At 42.4% G+C, this 18,666-nt stretch overlaps 1 protein-coding gene across 12 annotated transcripts in view; it reads left to right on the top strand.

Moving 5' to 3' along the window:
• Positions 1–18,666, top strand: part of MYO1B (myosin IB) — a 185,514-nt gene that overhangs the window by 54,227 nt on the left and 112,621 nt on the right. For all 12 annotated transcript variants that reach the window (XM_070508267.1, XM_014837538.3, XM_070508264.1 and 9 more), the window contains exon 3: positions 2,588–2,703. In XM_070508267.1, coding sequence (XP_070364368.1) covers positions 2,588–2,703 — 116 coding nt within the window. The remainder of the gene's footprint in view (positions 1–2,587; positions 2,704–18,666) is intronic.

The following is an 18,666-nucleotide window of genomic DNA, read 5'->3' on the forward strand; positions in this document are numbered from 1 at the left end:
TAGACTGAGTTCAGCTTGGTGTGTTTTCTGCTGGTCTCACCTGGGATCATGCATGTGGCTTTAGGCATCTGGTGGCCTAACTGGGGCTGGATGGTTTAGAATGGCATCACTCATGTGTCTGACAGTTGTCAGACTTGTAGTTCAGGGTGCCTTGGCTTTCTGCATGACCTCTCCAACAGGCTAGCTCAGGCTCGTTCACATCCTGGCTTCTAGCCAGAGTTATAAAAAGGGGGACACATCCTAATACACAAATCCTTTTCAGACCTTTGCTTGTGTCTCATCTTGTAATGTCCCTTTGGTCAAATGAAGTCACAAGGACAAATCCAGATCGAAGGGGCGGAGAAATAAACTCTGTCTCTTGATACAGAAAGAATGGCAAAGTCACATTTCCAAGTGATGTGCATACAGGGGTGGAAGGAATTATTCCAGCCATCTTTGCAAACGGTCTACCACAGTAGGACAAGGAGCTTGAGGTGAAAGGATGTACTTCAAGGATTTGTTCAGTGACAACATGTGGCATACAGGTTTAATAAAATATTAGGCACTGTATGCAATGTACTTGGTATTACATTTCAGCTGAAGAGTAATTCTATGAGAGTCAGTGGTTGGTACCATCCACTCTCTTAGTGGTGAACGGGCCCTGTGCGAGTCAGTTGTTCGTTCAGTTTGTAAATATTTATGGGACATCATTAATGGGCCAGCCCTCTTCTAGGTGATAGAGAAACAGCTGGGGAAAAAAGTGCGTGTAATTCGGTATGTATAAAAGTCACAAGTAACAAAGAGAAACTTAAAACTTGGTAGTGTGGCTTTTGATTTTGGATTTGAGGCAGCAGAGTTTGTTCTCTCTGCAAGAAGAGGCAGATTTTTATCAAGAGTTTAGCACTGTGAAGTTCGGTTTTAAAGAGCAACTTGATCGTTGGTTTCTCTGCTGACAGCGAATATATGTTTTAATTATTGTATTCAAGAAATTATCCAGAAAGGGAGATTCATGTACTTTTCTACTAAAGAAGACTGATCTTTTAATCAACAGATACTAAAGGAGTAACCAGTCATTATATTTTTATATTTACCAATGCACTGCTTCTAGTATATTAGTTAGAAGCTATTCAGACAACTCTTTGGTCTCCAGCATCTTTCATCTACTTGCCTAGGTGGGTCGGAGTGTGAAGAAATCTTGAAAAAGTCTTGTTGCAATGGGATAAGTTAGGAGACTTGGAGTCATCTCTTGTCAGGCCCCATTAATTGGGTCCTGGTGATAGAATCTCAGAAATAAATACAAAAATTGCATGGGAGCTGTGTTTCTTTCACAACAGCAGTCTTGTCTACTCTTGATAAGATTATGTTCTTATAGGATGAAAGTCTGTATAAAAATGACCTGTTCAGATTTCCAGGTTGGGGGAGAAGTCTTTCATAATTAAAATAATTGTGACCCATATAAAAAAAAAAGCAGTAGAACGTTTCTACTATCCCATTTTATATTCTGGTTAATTTTCTGGAAAGATCTGACAATCTCTTTGAATCCAAAGGTGGTGATACCGGACAACTTGTTGCTTTAAAAATGCTGCCTTTTGTTGCCTGACAATGGAAAGGTTGGGAAGTTGGAGGAGATTTTTTTTCTTCTTTCTTTCTTTCATCTTTTTCTTTAAAAAAATTTTATCGCTTATTATTTTGTTAGCATCTTCCCCCTGCATCTCTATAATGTCAAAACTGAAAGGAAAAATGGAGCTGCTAAGATGAGTTACTGTTAAGTGACTTTTGCTTGTGTCATTGTGCTAGTTTTTGTACAAAATGAACGAAGCCAACGCTACTCTTGCAGTCAGGAGTTTAAGATCGAAATAGAAAGGAAGATAAGTAGTGTTCTGGTTTGTAGTGTGAGACAGTTAGTGTCTGCTAAAATATAGCATTGATCCCTCCAAAAGTAATTTAAATTCTACATTAAATTTAAATTCGACATTAAATGGTCTCTTCTTCAGAAAGTACATTTAAATTCTGATATTACAGTGCATTAGATATAATGTGAAATTATGTTGTTTGAATCCTGGGGGATAACTGTGGCTCTGATACCGAATTGTACGTGGTCTGAGCCCATTGTAGAGACTGACAGGCTTGTGCAAGGGCAGCGCCAAAGTCCAGGCCCTACGTGATGGGAGTGGGTGTGGATAGGGAGGAGGGAAAGCCCTGGGTTAGTGTCGACTGAAACAGGAGGGTAGAGATGAGAGAAGGAAGCCCAGTTCTAACTGGCATCAGGGGAAGCTCCGCCCTTGCTCGCAATTAGCTGTGGTTGGTGATGAAATTTTTGGCAAGTCTGACAGGGCTTTGGAGAACTCTTATCCAGGATCATAAATTAATTGAGAGATTTATTTTGAAAGGTATTTTCAATGTATAAATCTATGCTTTCCATTTATCAGCTAAATCAGTCAACATTATCGACCATCATTTCAGAGATGTAAAGTGTTTGTGAAAGTATCAAATGAATGGTTAGCAGTAGAACTAGTGTTTTTAGAGGGCTGAAACCATGCGACACTAAGATTTAAGATGTTAGAGTCCACCATGTGCTAATGGATATACTGAATTCTTTCTTTTGCAGACATACATTGGAAGTGTGGTTATATCCGTTAACCCATACCGCTCACTGCCCATTTATTCACCTGAGAAAGTGGAAGATTACAGGAATAGGAATTTTTATGAGCTGAGCCCTCACATGTAAGTACCGTATTAAAGCATTAAGTTTCTCTTTCGCTCCAAAGATGTGTAGTTGACAGATGTGTCCAGCTGTTCCATTTGAGTCTCAGGAAAGTATTGTAGTTGTTTTTTTTAATTAGATGAGGGAATGTAGAAGTTAATTGTTATGCCTTATTTTAAATGTAAAAAAAGGCAAGTACTTCATTTGGCATCAGGCTCTTTAAATTCTGAAATATTTGGGTTTAATATGTAAAATATTTTCTGTTAAAAAATTCTGTGTTAGTAGCAGCTGCTGCTAATTACTTTTGCAAATAAAACAAGAATGTGCAATGCTTATTATTATAAAGAGCCCAAGCAGCGTTTCCGTATTCTTGGTGGGTCAAGAAAAATCCCAAGTGTGGGGTTGTGTAAAAGTTTTTAAGCAAGAGGAGTAAATAATACCTTCAGTTTCTCATCTTTGCAGACATTGTTCACCAGATGTATGCATTCGGCCAATGATTTCACCTTCTCTAAGTTAGTCACTTGTTTAATTTTTCTGAAGGAGGTCACTTGTTAGTGTAAATAATTCCTGTAAATAATAATCTACAATAATAACCCAGTGCTGGGGTTGGGAAACCCTGAATTAAAGTGAAAGAACCTGCTGACTTTTAGTTCTTTCCTAGCAGAAAAGAATCTCTGTATGATTGAAGACGGGGTCTATGAATTTTGATAGAAAATAAAATCTAATAATTAAAGAACATATATACCACTGTCCAGATGTTTGTTTTGCTTTCTTTTCATAATGCGAGATACAGTGACATCTTTGGGCCATTTGGAACTCAAGATTTAAATAATTTGTGAAAATGGTTATTAAAAACTAGGCACTATATATTTTATCAATCAAGCAGATTCTGATTACTTGGTTTTCTTCTAAAAGTAGATTTTTGCAAGAGATCTTGTTTCATTTTGCCTTAACAAAAATAAAATCTGAAATTTGTTTTATAAAGTTATCCCTATAGTTCAGTCTCTGCAATGAAATACTTTTTTTGGTGCCTGAATTTTTTTTTTTTTTGAGGAAGATTCGCCCTGAGCTAACATCTGCTGCCAATCCTTCTCTTTTTTGCTTGAGGAAGATTGTCCTTGAGCTAACATCTATGCCCATCTTCCTCTATTTTCTGTATGTGGGATGCCTCCACAGCATGGCTGATGAGTGGAGTAGGTCCAGGCCCGGTATCCAAACCGGTGAAGCCAGCCGCTGAAGCAGAGCACCTGGAACTTTAACCACTGGGCTTGATGCCTGAATATTTATTTTAAATTCCAGGCCTTGAAGCTGTGCTTCTCAGAGGAAGGTGCTTAGGTCAACTGTGTCAGAATCCCCCAAGAGCTTAGGGAAAATCTAGTTTCCTAGGCTTCACCTCAAACACGCCAGAAGTCTACATTTTTTTACCAGCTTTCCAGATGATTCTTAGGTGCGTGCAAGTTTGAGAACATGTCTTAGGTGTATATGTACAAATGTTTTCCTTTCCTTAACTGCTTACCACAAATTGTGATCTTTTACAATGATAATATTAACAAAAATAATAATAATAGCTTGTACTTACTGAGTACTTACTATCTGAAGGCTCTGCTCTAAATATTTCATGAGTATTATAACTCACTTCATTCTCAAAATAACCCTTTGAGGTAGGTACTGTTACAAATGGAGAAGTTGTCACAGAGGGACAAGGAATTTATCCACAGCCACACACTTGGGTGGGGAGCCAGGGTGTGAAAACAGTTGTCTGCTGCCCCCTCAGCTAGAAATCGTTCTCCCGTTTTCACATTAGGGCATCTTACTGTGCGCTTCCATCCCCCTGCCCTCAGCTTGCCTGTGTTCCTGCACCCCAAACCCTCCAAGGTAAGCCTGGCCGTGCCTCAGTTTACCTCCAGAGACTGCATGCCATTCTTCCATTTGCAGCTTAAGTCTCCACTCTGAGGATTGTTTAGGTATCTGATAGATGTCTGTTCTAGAACGTAGAAGTTCATGCTCTGGAATGTCCATTTTTATCCTCGCCTCTGAAGGATTCCTGTAAAAAGCTGCATGGCACTGCTATGCTACCCTAGTTCACCCCATTACCCCCGAGGAAAACAACCACAACCAGCAATAAAGTAAAATAAAATAAATTCCCAGTCTGCTTAGGATAAAGACAAAAAGTTTTTACTGTGGTCTATAAAACACTGCGTGTGGGGTGCAAGGTACACTTTTATGCAATGAATCTGAATTTGCTGGATTCGTATCACAGCCTCCTCCGCATCTCGCTTTGTTCTTTCAGTCCTTACCACACTCCTTCCCACCACGTCACCTTTGCATATGCTGTGCCTTCTGCCTGGAATGCTTTTCTCTCCCTTTTCCTCACGCAACTCCTGTTCTTCCTTTGGATCTTAGATTGCATTAGACCTCAGGGAGGAGCCATCCCTCACCCCGTCCCTGCCAAGGGCAGGTCTCTTAGTCTTGTCACTCTTAACAGTTTAACATTTCTTTGTGGCGTTATTTGCTTCAGGTCAGCTTCACCTACTGTGCCAGCTTTTGCCCCCCGTAATATTCTTAGCACCAGAGAGTAAGTGTTCAAAGTAACAGTCACGCCCTGCATAACAACATTCCAGTCAACGGCATACGCAACAGTGGTCCCACGATGTTAGTGCCGTGTGGTCTAGGTGTGTGGTAGGCGATACCATCTAGTTTGTGTAAATATGCTCTATGATGTTCACACGACGACGAAATTGCCTAATGATGCATTTCTCAGACTGTATCCCTGTTGTTAAGTGACACATGACTGGATATTGAACAGAACTTGGGTTCGAGTCCCAGCTTTTCCATTTACAATGTATGTATTACTATGTAATCTGGAGCAAATTACTTGAAAGAGCTGTAGTTCAGAACTTAAATTATTTGCTCTGTTCAGTGGGAAAATAATTATTGAGTTATAGGGTTGTTTTTGTGTGTGTGTGTGTAAGATTGGCCCTAAGCTAATATGTATTGCCAACTTTCCTCTTTTTTTGCTTGAGGAAGATTGTTGCTCAGCTCAGATCTGTGCCAGTCTTCCTCTATTTCATGTGGGCTGCCGCCACAGCATGGCTTGATGAGTGGTCCTAGGTCTGCGCCTGGGATCCAAACTGGCGAACCCCAGGTCACCAAAGCAGAGCGTGCAAACTTAACTGCTACACCACTGGGCTGGCTCCTAACTTGTGGGATTTTTGTGAGGGCTAAATATCTAGTCCATGTTTAGATGATATAACTGTCTGGTTTACGTAAAGTGCTTAGCATGGACTCTGACAGCCCTGGAGTAAAGGAGAGCTGCTGCTATTAACAGTGATAATGATGGTAATTATTGTAATATGAGATACGCGGACACATTTCCAACATCCTAACAGGCTCTGTCTCACCACTTTCTCCTCCATGGTGGGGACGTTTTCCTCTTCCTTTAATGCATTTTCCTGCATTATTCTTTGTGAATGTCTGTCCTTGACAGTATCTGAAACACGATCAATGCCAGCTAGGTTCCCTACTAAAACCCAGCCTAAGAGTTGCAAATAGGATTTTTGCGATGTAATGGGATAAGATGACTTTAGGCCTGTGATGCATTCTAACCATAACTATTTCAAGAATCTGGTTCCAATTTGAATAAAAAAGAACTTAAGCAGCTGCTCAGACCCTACACTTTGAAAATTTTGCCAATTAATTTACCCCAGATTACATTTGGAATTTAATTTGACCTGTTGTTCACTGTTAGTCTTCAAAAACATCTAGGGGCCGGCCAGGTGGCGCAGCAGTTAAGTTCGCACGTTCCGCTTCTCGGCGGCCCGGGGTTCACTGGGATCTTGGGTGCGGACATGGCACCGCTTGGCACGCCATGCTGTGGTAGGCGTCCCATGTATAAAAGTAGAGGAAGATGGGCACAGATGTTAGCTCAGGGCCAGGCTTCCTCAGCAAAAAGAGAAGGACTGGCAGTAGTTAGCTCAGGGCTAATCTTCCTCAAAAAAACCCAAAAAACATCTAGATAGTTCCCCTACAGCTCATGTGTTTTTGAAGGTGTCCAGAAATGATTTTTCTTTAAATTTGTGACAATTGAAAAATGTTTACATTCCATGTATGTACGTTGACTTTCAGATAGTGGAAATGTATAAATGAGTAAAATGAAAATAAACAGTAGTTTCTTTCCTATATTCCTTTTCAAAAATAGTTTTATGTTGTCCTGCCTCTTCTCCTACCCTCTTCTTCTCTGAGCTCCTATCTGTATATTTGGGGCCACACCTTGAGTGTGATGTCAGTGGGTGGCATGCCCAGAGAAATGAGGGCACCGTGGGGCGGCATACATGGCACTGTTTGCCTTTCTAATTGTGCAAAGAGTGTCTTTCCAGTGGGATTTTTAAATTCTTTGAACATAAGGAATTTTTTATATGTCCCAGCGAGGACTTAGTACATTTCAGACAACTCGGTAACTGCACTCATGGAGAGCAGCCTCAGATCGCCAAACCTCCTAGATGCGAAAGAATGATAGGGGAGAGGCGAGGGAAATAATTGAACCATTTAATCTGTCTTCATTCAGTTGGAATAGCACAGTGACAGTACGCTTGCCAGTTAGTCACCAAATCCACTGGCCTTCTGCTGGGTGATTGCCTTTTGACCTTGTGGCTCTAGATAAAGTATATCACCGTCACATGGATCTTCCTAAAATTGGATCATCTACTTCCCTTCCCAGAAACCATTATGGGCTCCCTGTGGCTATTTGAGTGAACTCTGAGTTCCTTGGCTTGGTGTTCAAGCTCTCCACAGTCCAGCCTTAGCTCTCCTCTCCAGCCCCAGATACCACTCAGCTCCTTCGTGGAACTTCCTTTTGAGTCACAGCCTTTCATGTCTTTTCCTTTCTACCTCTCCCACCCCATACCCTATCGCTCATGTTAAAATCCTGCCAGTCTCCTAGGGTCTGTCTGAAAGGCTTGATCAGCTCTAGCCTAACCCACAGGTGACTTTCCCTGCCTCTCAGTTATTAGCATCACTCATGTGCTCCACCTTTCTTACTGTGGTTAATTCTGTTTCGGTGTCATCCTCTTTAATGAGATAGACGCTTCTGTAGATCAGGAAATTTATCCTGCACATCTGTGTCGCCCTCTCTGTGCTTTTGTCTTAAGAGCTCAGTAACTGTAGAACAAAGGAGATTTTAAGTAGTTTTGCATTACATTTTACTTGTATTTATCTCATCTGTGATAACTCAATAAAATCAAATTGTTCTTGATATAAAATTTATTCCCACCGGGAATAAATTTGAATAAACTGCAGTTTATTCAAAACATCATGCAGTATGAGATTTTTTCTCATTTTTATAAAAAAGTAAGCTAAAATACTGTTTTTATAGTGCTCCTCACCAGTGAGTGTTAAGGTTCAATTTGTTCGTGATGTGTGGAGCACTTACCATCTAGTTACGTGACGTGCCTAGCAAGGGGAACTTGCCACGAGAAGGAGGAGCGGATTGTGGCCCCTGCCAACAACTCATCCTTGTGGTCACAGCCCAGGAAGGAGCTGGAATGTGTCCTTAGATTAGGATATGATGTGGTGGCCATGTGACAGTAGGCATTTACAAGTACTATTTGAAGCAAGCAATCTTTCCATTTTAGTAAATGAATAATCCTGCAATAAATTTTATAAACTGAGAGAAGTGGCTTAAGGCTTTGAAAAATTTCTGGCTACTCTCACCTAAAAATAGGAAAGTAATCAATGGGAGGTTTTGGATAGTGCCGATGTCAGCTGTCCAGATGTGAGCCCTCTGTCTCTAGGGAACCTCTGACTCCTCATTTTGTGCCAAACTGATTTTGCAGGACCACGTGCTATTGCCCGTAGAATGACGTAGCTAGAATGCTTGTGTATTTTGAGTCCTTGTTATTCCTGTTATCATTTTATTCCACTCAGGTTGAACCAGATTAATGTTACAAAGAAGATTTCTTACTGTATCTCAAAATGTACAAGTGCTGTGGTTGAGTGTCCAGACCTTAGCATTCAGATCCAGGGCAGAAGACCCAGGCCTTGTCCCTCTTATGTTATCAGTATTTTTCTCTACAGCAGAGTTGAAATTCTGTGAATAAAATTTTCTTTATTTTGAGAACTCAGGACAGCTCGATCTTGAATTCTCTTAGAGGTTGCTTGTGTAACTGAGTGTGAAAGTGCTTGAGAAAGGGCGGGGGTAGAGAAAGAGAGAGTATGTATGTGTGTCTTGATGTGATGTCATGTCGCTGAGGCTGTTGTATTATTTCTCTCATTTCACTTTTGGAATAGTTGAGCCTCTCATTGATCCAGTACCTCCCAAAAACCACTTGCAGAATAGGCTTTTATGCTTTCCCATCTAGCATTCTTTCTACTCGCTGCTTTAGAAAAGTTACTCATTTACTGAGCAAATATTCACTGAGAACCTACTGTGTGCCAGGCTCTCCTTTAGGCACGGATACAGCAGCAAACAAAGCGGATAAAATTCCTGTCTCCGTGAGGGAGACAATCCTCAGACTTAAGTTTACCGAAACAAGATCGTCCAAATCATCAGGAGGAAAGAGGATAGAGACAGTGAGGGAAGGTTCTGTGGAAGACAGTGTGCCTTTCAGTGGTGTTCTCTGAAAGCACCCGGGGCCGTGTTCTCTCAGGCAGTGTCAGGCAGCGGCCGGTAGGTTGGAGTCTGGAAGACTTTGCTTCTACATCGATCTCTAATCTACATGAGCTCCTGTGCGGGAGGGAATCCCAGCTCTGCCTTACGCCCCAGTCTAGACACTTACATTACCATTTTGTATGGAGTGACACCATCTTGAAAATAGTTAAAACTGCTCTTTTTCCTTTCTGCATGACTGTCATGGGTCAAAAGAAGCAGAAGACAGTCCCCGTGTTTGCTTTCAGCCTGGGCAGACACTTATTTGATTCTGGATGATCATGGATTAAAACACTTCTTGGTTTAGAGGCACGTTTCCTGTGAGCAGTGCAGTGGCGATGTGGTAGAGGACAGTTGTTAAATCGCCAGCTTGCTGAGGCTGGGTCCGTGGTGAGGAACATTTCTGGGCCAAGCACAGACTCAGCTTTTGTGAAGCTCCATCAACTGAACTTACCGCCTTTGACTCTCCAACTTTTATTCGCAGTCTGTTGCTTTCTTGGGGCTATTTTCAAAACAGTTTCTTTTAGAGTATGTACCTGGACAGAAAGAGACCTCAGCTAATTGCTCTTGCAGATTGTGAACCCTTTTAAATTAAAGTTGGAAGATTGGTTCTATGCCACCATAATGTTTTTATCATGAAAATCATTGTGATATAAGAACACATTTATTAATGAAAAGTGTATCTGTATGTCTGAGAAGTCTCAGAATCCTAATTTCTAGATCCCTAATTAGAATTTATATCACTTCTCACAAAATGCACATCTCAGACTTGAAAGGAAGTGTGTGTTGAAAATGCTGTTGTAAAGCGAAGCACACATTCATACCAGCATACATGATTATTTCCATGATAGATAATCTTAAAGGGCAGCGTTTGATTCTCAACAAAATTGGTTGCTTCCTGCCAGAATGTTACATGTCTTTGACAGGCCTTGAGAAATTCTACAACGTTCTGGAAGAGATCCGTTTCATCCAAAGGAGTGGCACTGAGGCCTCAGCCCTGAGAAGGATTAGTCTGACACTTCATCCCTGACAGAGAGAACTACAGTTGGAACCATGTGGGGAGCCTGTCTAGAGAGGCTGTGTTCAGGGTGGGTGGGGAGGGTCACCGCTTTCTTGCTGAAATAAGACTCATTGCCATGGTCTGTTGCCAAGACATACTGGCAGTTGGGCTGGGTAGGTAGGGCAGAGGGAGTGATGTGGGAATTTGTCTAGACAGGGGCCAGCAAATCCTGCGCCTCATCCAGTCTGGCGAAATCAGCAAAGGCAGCAATGATAGAAACAGAGGTCAGAGAAGTGCATAGGGGGCCCACGCCTAGGAGGCTGGGGAACCAAAAGTGGGGACTGAGGCTGTCATGGGGCCAAAATCCATGCAAAGGGGAGCAGGCCCTGGAGTCCCAGCCCCAGGAAGGGGGCTTGTTGCTGTCCCCACTGTCCAGGGTGTGTTCTCCCTGCCCCACCCTGTCTCAGGGGTCCCATGTCCCCAAGTGGAAGTGATTGTTCATTGATTTGATCAGCATCATTAAGCACCCAAAATACTTGTGAAGAGCTAGGGATACAAAGATGAATTTGTCCTCAAGGTGTGGGAGACAGGCCAATAAATAAATAACCACAGAAGAGAGAGACATGCCATGAAAAAGGCAGGAGATGTAGAGTGACCACATATTCTGGTCCACATGTCCCTGGATGGCCCTGGTCATTCCTGGTTTGTCAACATAATTATTCATAGTGCCCCCTTGTACTCACAGAAGTGTCTGAGTGTGGGTCCCCTGGGGAAAAGGTGCTGTTGGTGTGCCATGGAGGTGCTTCAGCCCTGCCTGAGGAGCTAGGAGATGGGACAGTGGGAGTCTTGGAGGATGACTTTGCTGCATAGATAAGGGAATAGGATTCTAAACCCAGCAAATAATTTCCCCATCAGAGGGAATGGTGTTGATGCGGTCATTTAGCATTTGTTAAATATTTGAGTGCCCGTCATGTGTCAGGTACTAGCACATGTACTGGGCAAAAATCTCAGCCCTGTTGGGCATACGTTCTAGCAGAGGGAGACCATCAACAGGAGAAGTGAGTAAAATAAATGATGTTGTAAACGGTGACAAGTGCTTCGGAGAAACACGGTGGGGAAGGGGAGGACTGTGTGGGAGTGGGGACATGCTGTTCTGTTTTAATAGGGTGGCCAGGGATGCCTTACTGAGGTGGTGGTATCTCAGTAATGTCCTGAAGGGGTAAGGGGGTGAGCAGTGTGAAGTGCTGGGGAAGAGTGTCCTAGGCAGAGGGAACAGTAAGTGCCAAGGACTGAAGGGGAGACAGAGAGATACAACCACATGGCATGTCAGTGATCCAAATTCATGAGGTTCCCAAAGGTTGGAATGTAGGATGCAAGCTGGGCAGGGGGAAATAAGGTAGAAGAGGAGGAGCACACGTGGGTCATGTAGGGCTTGTATGCTAAGGGCTTGTACTTTTAAGCAGGTAGAAGGGGAGATAAGATCAGTCTGGAGATTTGAACTGTTCTGGGGCACAGAGGAAGAGGAACTCAAGGGCAGTGTAGTTTAGGGATCTGGTAGGCTTTTGCAATAATCTAGGCTAGAAGGGAGAAGGACAGAAGTCTCATCTGTAAATGAGGGGACGTTTCAAAGGCAAATCCATAGAACCTAGTGGAAGTGATTAGAAGTAGTGAAGAGTGAGTAGGAGGGAGGAGGCTCAGAGACCAGTCATGACTCCTGGCTGGGGTGGGGATCACGATGCCTGACAATTCCCCAAAAGTTAAAATAGCCTGGAGACAGCCTTGTAAACTGCAGTAGATACTTAGAAGAACATGGACTTGGGATAGGGGGCCTTCCTCCCTGGCACTTCCATGTTGGCTAATTTTCAATGTGGGGAGAGAGTGGCTTGTGTGAACTTAGGGAGGAGAATGTGTATACAGTAGCTCCCCCTTATCCGTGATTTTGCTTTCCACGGTTTCACTTACCCGCAGTCATGTGTGGTCTGAAAATATTAAATGGAAAATTCTAGAAATAAACAGTTCATATGTTTTAAATTGTGTGCCGTTCTGAGTAGTGTGATAAGATATTGCGCTGTCCTGCTCCATCCTGTCCTGGACAGTACGTCACAATGCCTGCGTCATTCCCCTCACTTTATCTCATCACTTAGGCAGTGTATCATCTCACATCACCGCAAGAAGTAGGGCGAAGACAGTACAAAAAGGTATTATGAGAGAGAGAGAGACCACGTTCACATAACTATTATTATAGTGCTATAGTTGTTCTATTTTATTATTATTGTTGTTAGTCTTTTACTGTGTCTAATAAATTAAACTTTATTGTTGGTATGTGCGTATAGGCAAAAACATAGTTTGGTACTCTCCCTGTTTTCAGGCATCTGCTGCGGGTCTTGGAACGTATCACCCATGGATAGAGAGGGACTCCTGGGTAGGCTTACCTTCCCACTATTGGATCCCTTCTACTCATGATCAATCACTCAGCATTTACTGTTTTATAAAGGTGTTTCTGAAAGATTTGAAGTAAAATTTGAATTCTTTGTTAATATATGAAATCACCATGTAGCTGTTTTATTTTTAAGGTAATTGTTTGCTCGTGTTCCAGTGTCTGTGCCTCTTAACTTGTTGGCTCTACGTTGCTTTGATCTGAACTTCCTCTTCCGGTGATTAAGGTGTAAGAGAGTGCAGTTTTTATAGTCTTGTTTTCTTATTCCTTAAACCTGATCGTTTCAAATTTCAACATGGAGACGTTCACGCCTGTTCTCAATTCCCATGGTCCCTTATCTCTTGTTTGCTTTATCCCTCCCGTGGCCTAAGAGCCAATGTTGTGTGTTTTCTGACACTGAATGTGTGGTTTTTTCTAACACTAACCATTCTCCGACACCAGCTGGGTGTCTAACAGTTCAATTCAGTTCTGACACTAACTACCCAGAGTTATTGCAGATCCCATAGGTCAAAGGCTCAGTCCCACAAGACAGCCCCCACTTCAGATCCCTGCCGCCAATGGAGTGCCCAGGCTGCTCACACTTGTACCCAGATGACTACAGATTTAAGAGATTCCACAACCCCTCTCAGGTTTGGTAATTTGCCAGAACAACTCATAGAACTCAGGAAAACACTTGACTTACATTCACTGGTTTATTATAAAGGATACAACTCAGGAAGAGCCAGTTGGAAGAGATGCATAGGGCAAAGTAAGGGGAATAGGGGTACAGAGTGTCCCTGCCCTCACCCGGCATGCCAGCTTCCCAGTTTATCAGTGCCTTCACCAACCCAGAAGCTCCCTGAACCTCCCTGTTCAAAAGTTTTTATAAACCAACCTGCAGCCCCTCTCCTCTTCCTGCAGGTGGGGAGGTGGCACTGAAATTTCCCACCCTCTAATCATGCATTGGGTCTTTCTGGTGACCAGCCCCCCCATCCCAAAGCTATCTGGGGGTCCCACCATGAGTCACTTCAGCATAACCGGTGTGGGCCAAAGAGGCTTGTTATGAATAACAAAAGACATTCCTATTACTCAGGAAATTCCAAGGGTTTTAGGACCTCTGTGCCAGGAACCAGAGACAAAGAGCAGATATATTCTTAATATACCACATATGTGGACATATGCATGTATTGTTCTTCAGTGTCAGCTTCCTGAAGCCAAGTCAATGTTGGAGTTTCTGTATGGTATCCTAGAAACCTGAATTAGCGGGCCTCCTTTTTCCGGGAAATGTCTTGAGGATAGTTTACCAATTCAATTCAATAAACATTGAGTATCAAAAAGATTCAACTGTCCAGCTCCCCTCTCAGGCAGCCCCTCCCTCCGTATGTGTCCTGGATCCCATCCAGCCCCTCTTGTGTCCTTAAGGACATCGCTCTGTGATTATCTCCCTTCTCCACTGTGTTACCAACTTTTCCTTCTCTCTCATCCATTCTCAACAACATATATGCTTAATATTTCTCTTGATTCCACACCATTCATCTCCCTTTATTACAAAAACTCTGAAAAAGTTGCATGTACTTGTTGTCTTCAGTTTATCTCCTTTTCTTTATTAAAGTCACTCTAATTGGACTTTTATCTCCCTACTCCACACTCCACTAAATCTATTCTTTTCAAGATCATCTGTGATCTCCATGTTGTCAAATCCAATAGTCAGTTTTTTTTTTTTGAGGAAGATTAGCCCTAAGCAAACATCTGCCACCAGTCCTTCTCTTTTTTTGCCGAGGAAGGCTGGCCCTGAGCTAACATCCGTGTCCATCTTCCTCTACTTTTTTATATGTGGGACGTCTGCCACAGCATGGCTCAATGAGCAATGCATAGGTCTGCACCTGGCGTCCAAACCTGCAAACCCCAGGCTGCCGAAGTGCAATGTGTGAACTTAACCGCTGTGCCACTGGGCCGGCCCCCCAATAGTCAAATTTGAATCCTTCTCTTCCTTTAATTATTAGTAACATTTGACATTGTGACCCATTCCTTCCTGAAACCCTTTTTTTAATTTGACTTTCTGGCCTCCACACTTTCCTGTTTTCCCCAGCCTGCTGGCTGCTCCATCTTTGGCCTACACTGGATGCACCTCTTCCTCTCTCTGTTGGACATTGGTGCGTGTGAGGGCTCTGCCCTGGGGCTTTTTCTTTTCTCCTGTGTAGGCTGTACTTAGATGAGCCTTGTGTGCTTTAAATACCCTCTATGTGCTGATGCCCCCAGATTTAGCTCTCCAGCTGGACCTCTCCCCTGAGCTCTAGGCGATGCAGCTCTTTTCCACTCTTCATTATCTCCTTGGGTGTCCAAGAGGCATCTTGAACTTTATAGTAAGCTTCTAACTAGACTTCGGATTGCTCCACTCCCTCTCCTCTTTCTCATCTCACTCAGTGGCATCACCATCCGTTGGCTGCTCAAGACACAAATCTCTTCTTCTCTTTTTCTCCCACCCTACATTCAATCGACCTTTGGGTCTTGTGGGCTCTGCCTTCATATATCCCAGTCTTGCCACCTCCACTGCTGCTGTGCATGTCCAGCCATCCTCCTTTGCTTAGATTATCGTGGTAGCCTGTGACTGCTCTTCCTGTTTCAACTCTATCTACTATTGTCTCCTCCTCCCATACCTCACTGCCCAACCATCTATTCTCCAGTAATGTTATGGGTGCTGACTAAAGTGACCTTTCTTAAAGATGCCCATTGGATTGTTTTTCTTCGCTCCTCGAAGACCTATTGTGGCTCATGTGTGGCCTGCGGGTCTCTACTTGATGAGGGCGCTAGCCACCTGGCTGCATTTGTTGCTTCTCACCCCCTTGCTCCAGCCACACTGGCCTCCTCGCTACTCCTCTCACGTGCCAAACACTCTATATCACTCTTACCCTGTCCAGGAGTGACTTGTTGTCTCATTTCAGTTAGGAAACGCCTTAATTGTCAGTGATTACACTACCTACAAGAGCAGTCCGCACCCCATGGCTCACTGTATCCCCTTAGACTAATTTGCTTTTCTTCATTTATCATTATCTAACATTTCACTAGGTGTTCATTTATGTCTTTAGTGTTTGTCTCCTGTATTTGAACGTTACCTCCCTGTGAGAGCAAGATCTTTGTTTACTTCACATGTCCATGTGTCCATAGCAGTTAGAACAGTGCCCAGCACCGAGCAGCCACTCCATAAATATTTGTTGAGTGAATGAATGAATGAATTTGGGAGGCCTACTGTTTGTTAGAAACTATGTGTAAAAGATACACATAGTGTTTGTCTTCAAGACTCTTCAGGTTGGTTGGGAGGAGAGGGGCATCGCTACATAAACAGGTCGTTTTACTCTAATAGTGTGTTTGCGATGACAAGGAATAAGGTGGAAGCAACAAAAATTGGCGGGTTCAGAGATTCTGTAGATGGCACCTGTGTTGATCATTCTAGAAATAGGTGATCGCTGTAGTGTAATAATTAGCTGTATGGAAGATAAAGCAAAAAACCAGTTTTGGCTGTGGCGCAGCAAACCAGGATCATGGGAAGTGAAATGGTGTTTGAGGTGAGATGATAGCTACATGTACAACCTTTTTGTAAAAAATAAAATAGTCAAATACCAGTCTACTTGACTCATTGGGAGGATTGAAGGATTATGAAGGTTACTGTAAAGTAATAAAAGGAGAGTTTGGGATGAGGACATTACTTAAAATTACAAGCTTATGTGTCTAGAAAAATTGCCATCTTGCATTTTCAGTTACCAACTGGAAAAAATTTTCAGACTTGTTAAATACGCCTAAATGTGTATGTGTATAAATGCAGCGTTTTAATGAGTGAGTGGTAAATGACTGAATGTTGAAATGACTTATAAGTGTAAACAGATGTTAATTCATTATGTTTTATGTCAGAACCTCTAGTTGCTATTGGTGATGGATCATAATGTTATTCAGAAGGAGGAACATTTGATACACAGCATACTGAATTTCAGCCATTATTGGCTGCTCCAAAGGATGCACTCTCCTTTGGATATGACACCCTCCCCTTGGGATATTAGTGTTGGCTGTCTGGATGCATGGGTGGTCAGCTCGAGGTCTGAAAAGACTATCCTCAGTTGCGTTGGGAACATCCTAAGCCTTATAGATGGTTTAGCCTAATTTCACAAAAATTTAGCAATAGAGGAATAAGTTAGAAGATATACGTTTTCTACTAATGTTTTTCCTTCAGTCCACCTCAACAGCACCTGGGGGAGGGAGATTTGTCAAGTGTGTACCATGGACCTTTATCTTTGGGAAACACCTGCAGGCCTACTCTTAGGTTGGCTACGTGAGGCCATAGATTGCCGCCGGAGCAGTCCGTTTCCACTTTTATCTTCTGTATTTTCATGAGGCACAGGTTGCTAAGGGCTCTTGAATGTTTCTTTAGGAATTGGTAGCTTTGAAGCCGTTGCTTTGATTGCAATAGCCTCACACTCATACACCCTTCCTCACATTCTATCCTACAGTGATGCTGCTGCTTTTGTCTCTATTTGTAATGGTCTTGGCCAATAGGCTTATACAATTTGCTTATGTGAATAGCATTATGGATAAAAACAACAATTTTAAAATGGTGGAATTCCATTCAAAGTCAGAGAAATGTATTAAAGAAAAATGTTACTGAAGTAGAAAGGTATTGAGACATAAATTATAAAATGAACACATGTTGCTGTTTAAGATTACGTGATGTGGGTGAGTCATTGCTATCTGGTTACTCATTACCTGGAATGTGGGTATAAGGAAGGAGGAAGTGTGGAAATGTGTATGGGTGTTTGTTGGGCATCGCTCCTAAAACAAATAGACAGTGGTGTATAATGCTTTGAATATTTGCTTCCTTTTCAAAATGTAACATAATTTTCATTATAACAGTATAATATCTATGATTGTGAATGCCATACTTTGTCTTGCAGGCATAGATAAGGTAGCATAAATGAATCTTAAAACTTGAAAATTTTTGTCGTTTTCTGTATTTAGGGACTTGAACTTTTCTTTGATGTTTGCATATCTCTGGCATTGATCTTGAATAGAAATTATAGAATTAAAATCAGTCCTAAGTGAAAATTTTGGCTGTGTAAATAGAGAGGTTGAGTTTGAATAAACTTGTAGCTACTGATTGGTTAGTTCTGTGCCCTCCTTCACTTGGCCTCTTCTTGCCTGTTTCACTGTTTCTTTCATTTCTCCTTCTTGCTAGGTACACTGGCCTCATATACACTCACTCTGCTCTTCTCCACGTGTTCAAATCCTACTCATCTTTTTTTTTGGGGGGCGGGGGAAGAAAATTTGCCCTAAGTTAACATCCATTGCCAATCTTCCTCTTTTTTTTTGCTTAAGGAAGATTTTCCCTGAGCTAAGATTTGTGCCAATCTTTCTCTACTTTGTATATGGGATAGTGCCAAAGTATGGTCGAGTGGAATAGGTCTGTGCCCTGGATCTGAACCCACAAACCCAGGCAGCCACAGCAGAGCACATGGAACTTTAACTACTTGGCCATGGGGCTGGCCCCCAAATCCTCCTCATCTTATTTATTTATTTATTTTTTGAGGAAGATTAGCCCTGAGTTAACTGCTGCCAATCCTCCTCTTTTTGCTGAGGAAGACTGGCCCTGAGCTAACATCTGTGCCCATCTTCCTCTACTTTCTATGTGGGACGCCTACCACAGCATGGCTTGACAAGCGCTGCCATGTCCGCACCTGGCATCCGAACCGGCGAACCCCTCTTCATCTTTAAAGATGCATCCAGGGTACTGCATTTTGAAGCCTCTTCCCAAAAGGCTACTTGGTGGCCCTAACACGTATTTTCTATAGCATTCGTTTTGTCACAATTATATGGCACTTTGTTTAGTATCTTATATATTTCGTTAATTGCATTAGTTGCTTCCTATTTAAGTATTGGAC

This window comes from Equus asinus, chromosome 4 (genome assembly GCF_041296235.1).
Source record: "Equus asinus isolate D_3611 breed Donkey chromosome 4, EquAss-T2T_v2, whole genome shotgun sequence".
In the NCBI taxonomy this organism is placed as follows: Eukaryota; Metazoa; Chordata; class Mammalia; order Perissodactyla; family Equidae; genus Equus; species Equus asinus.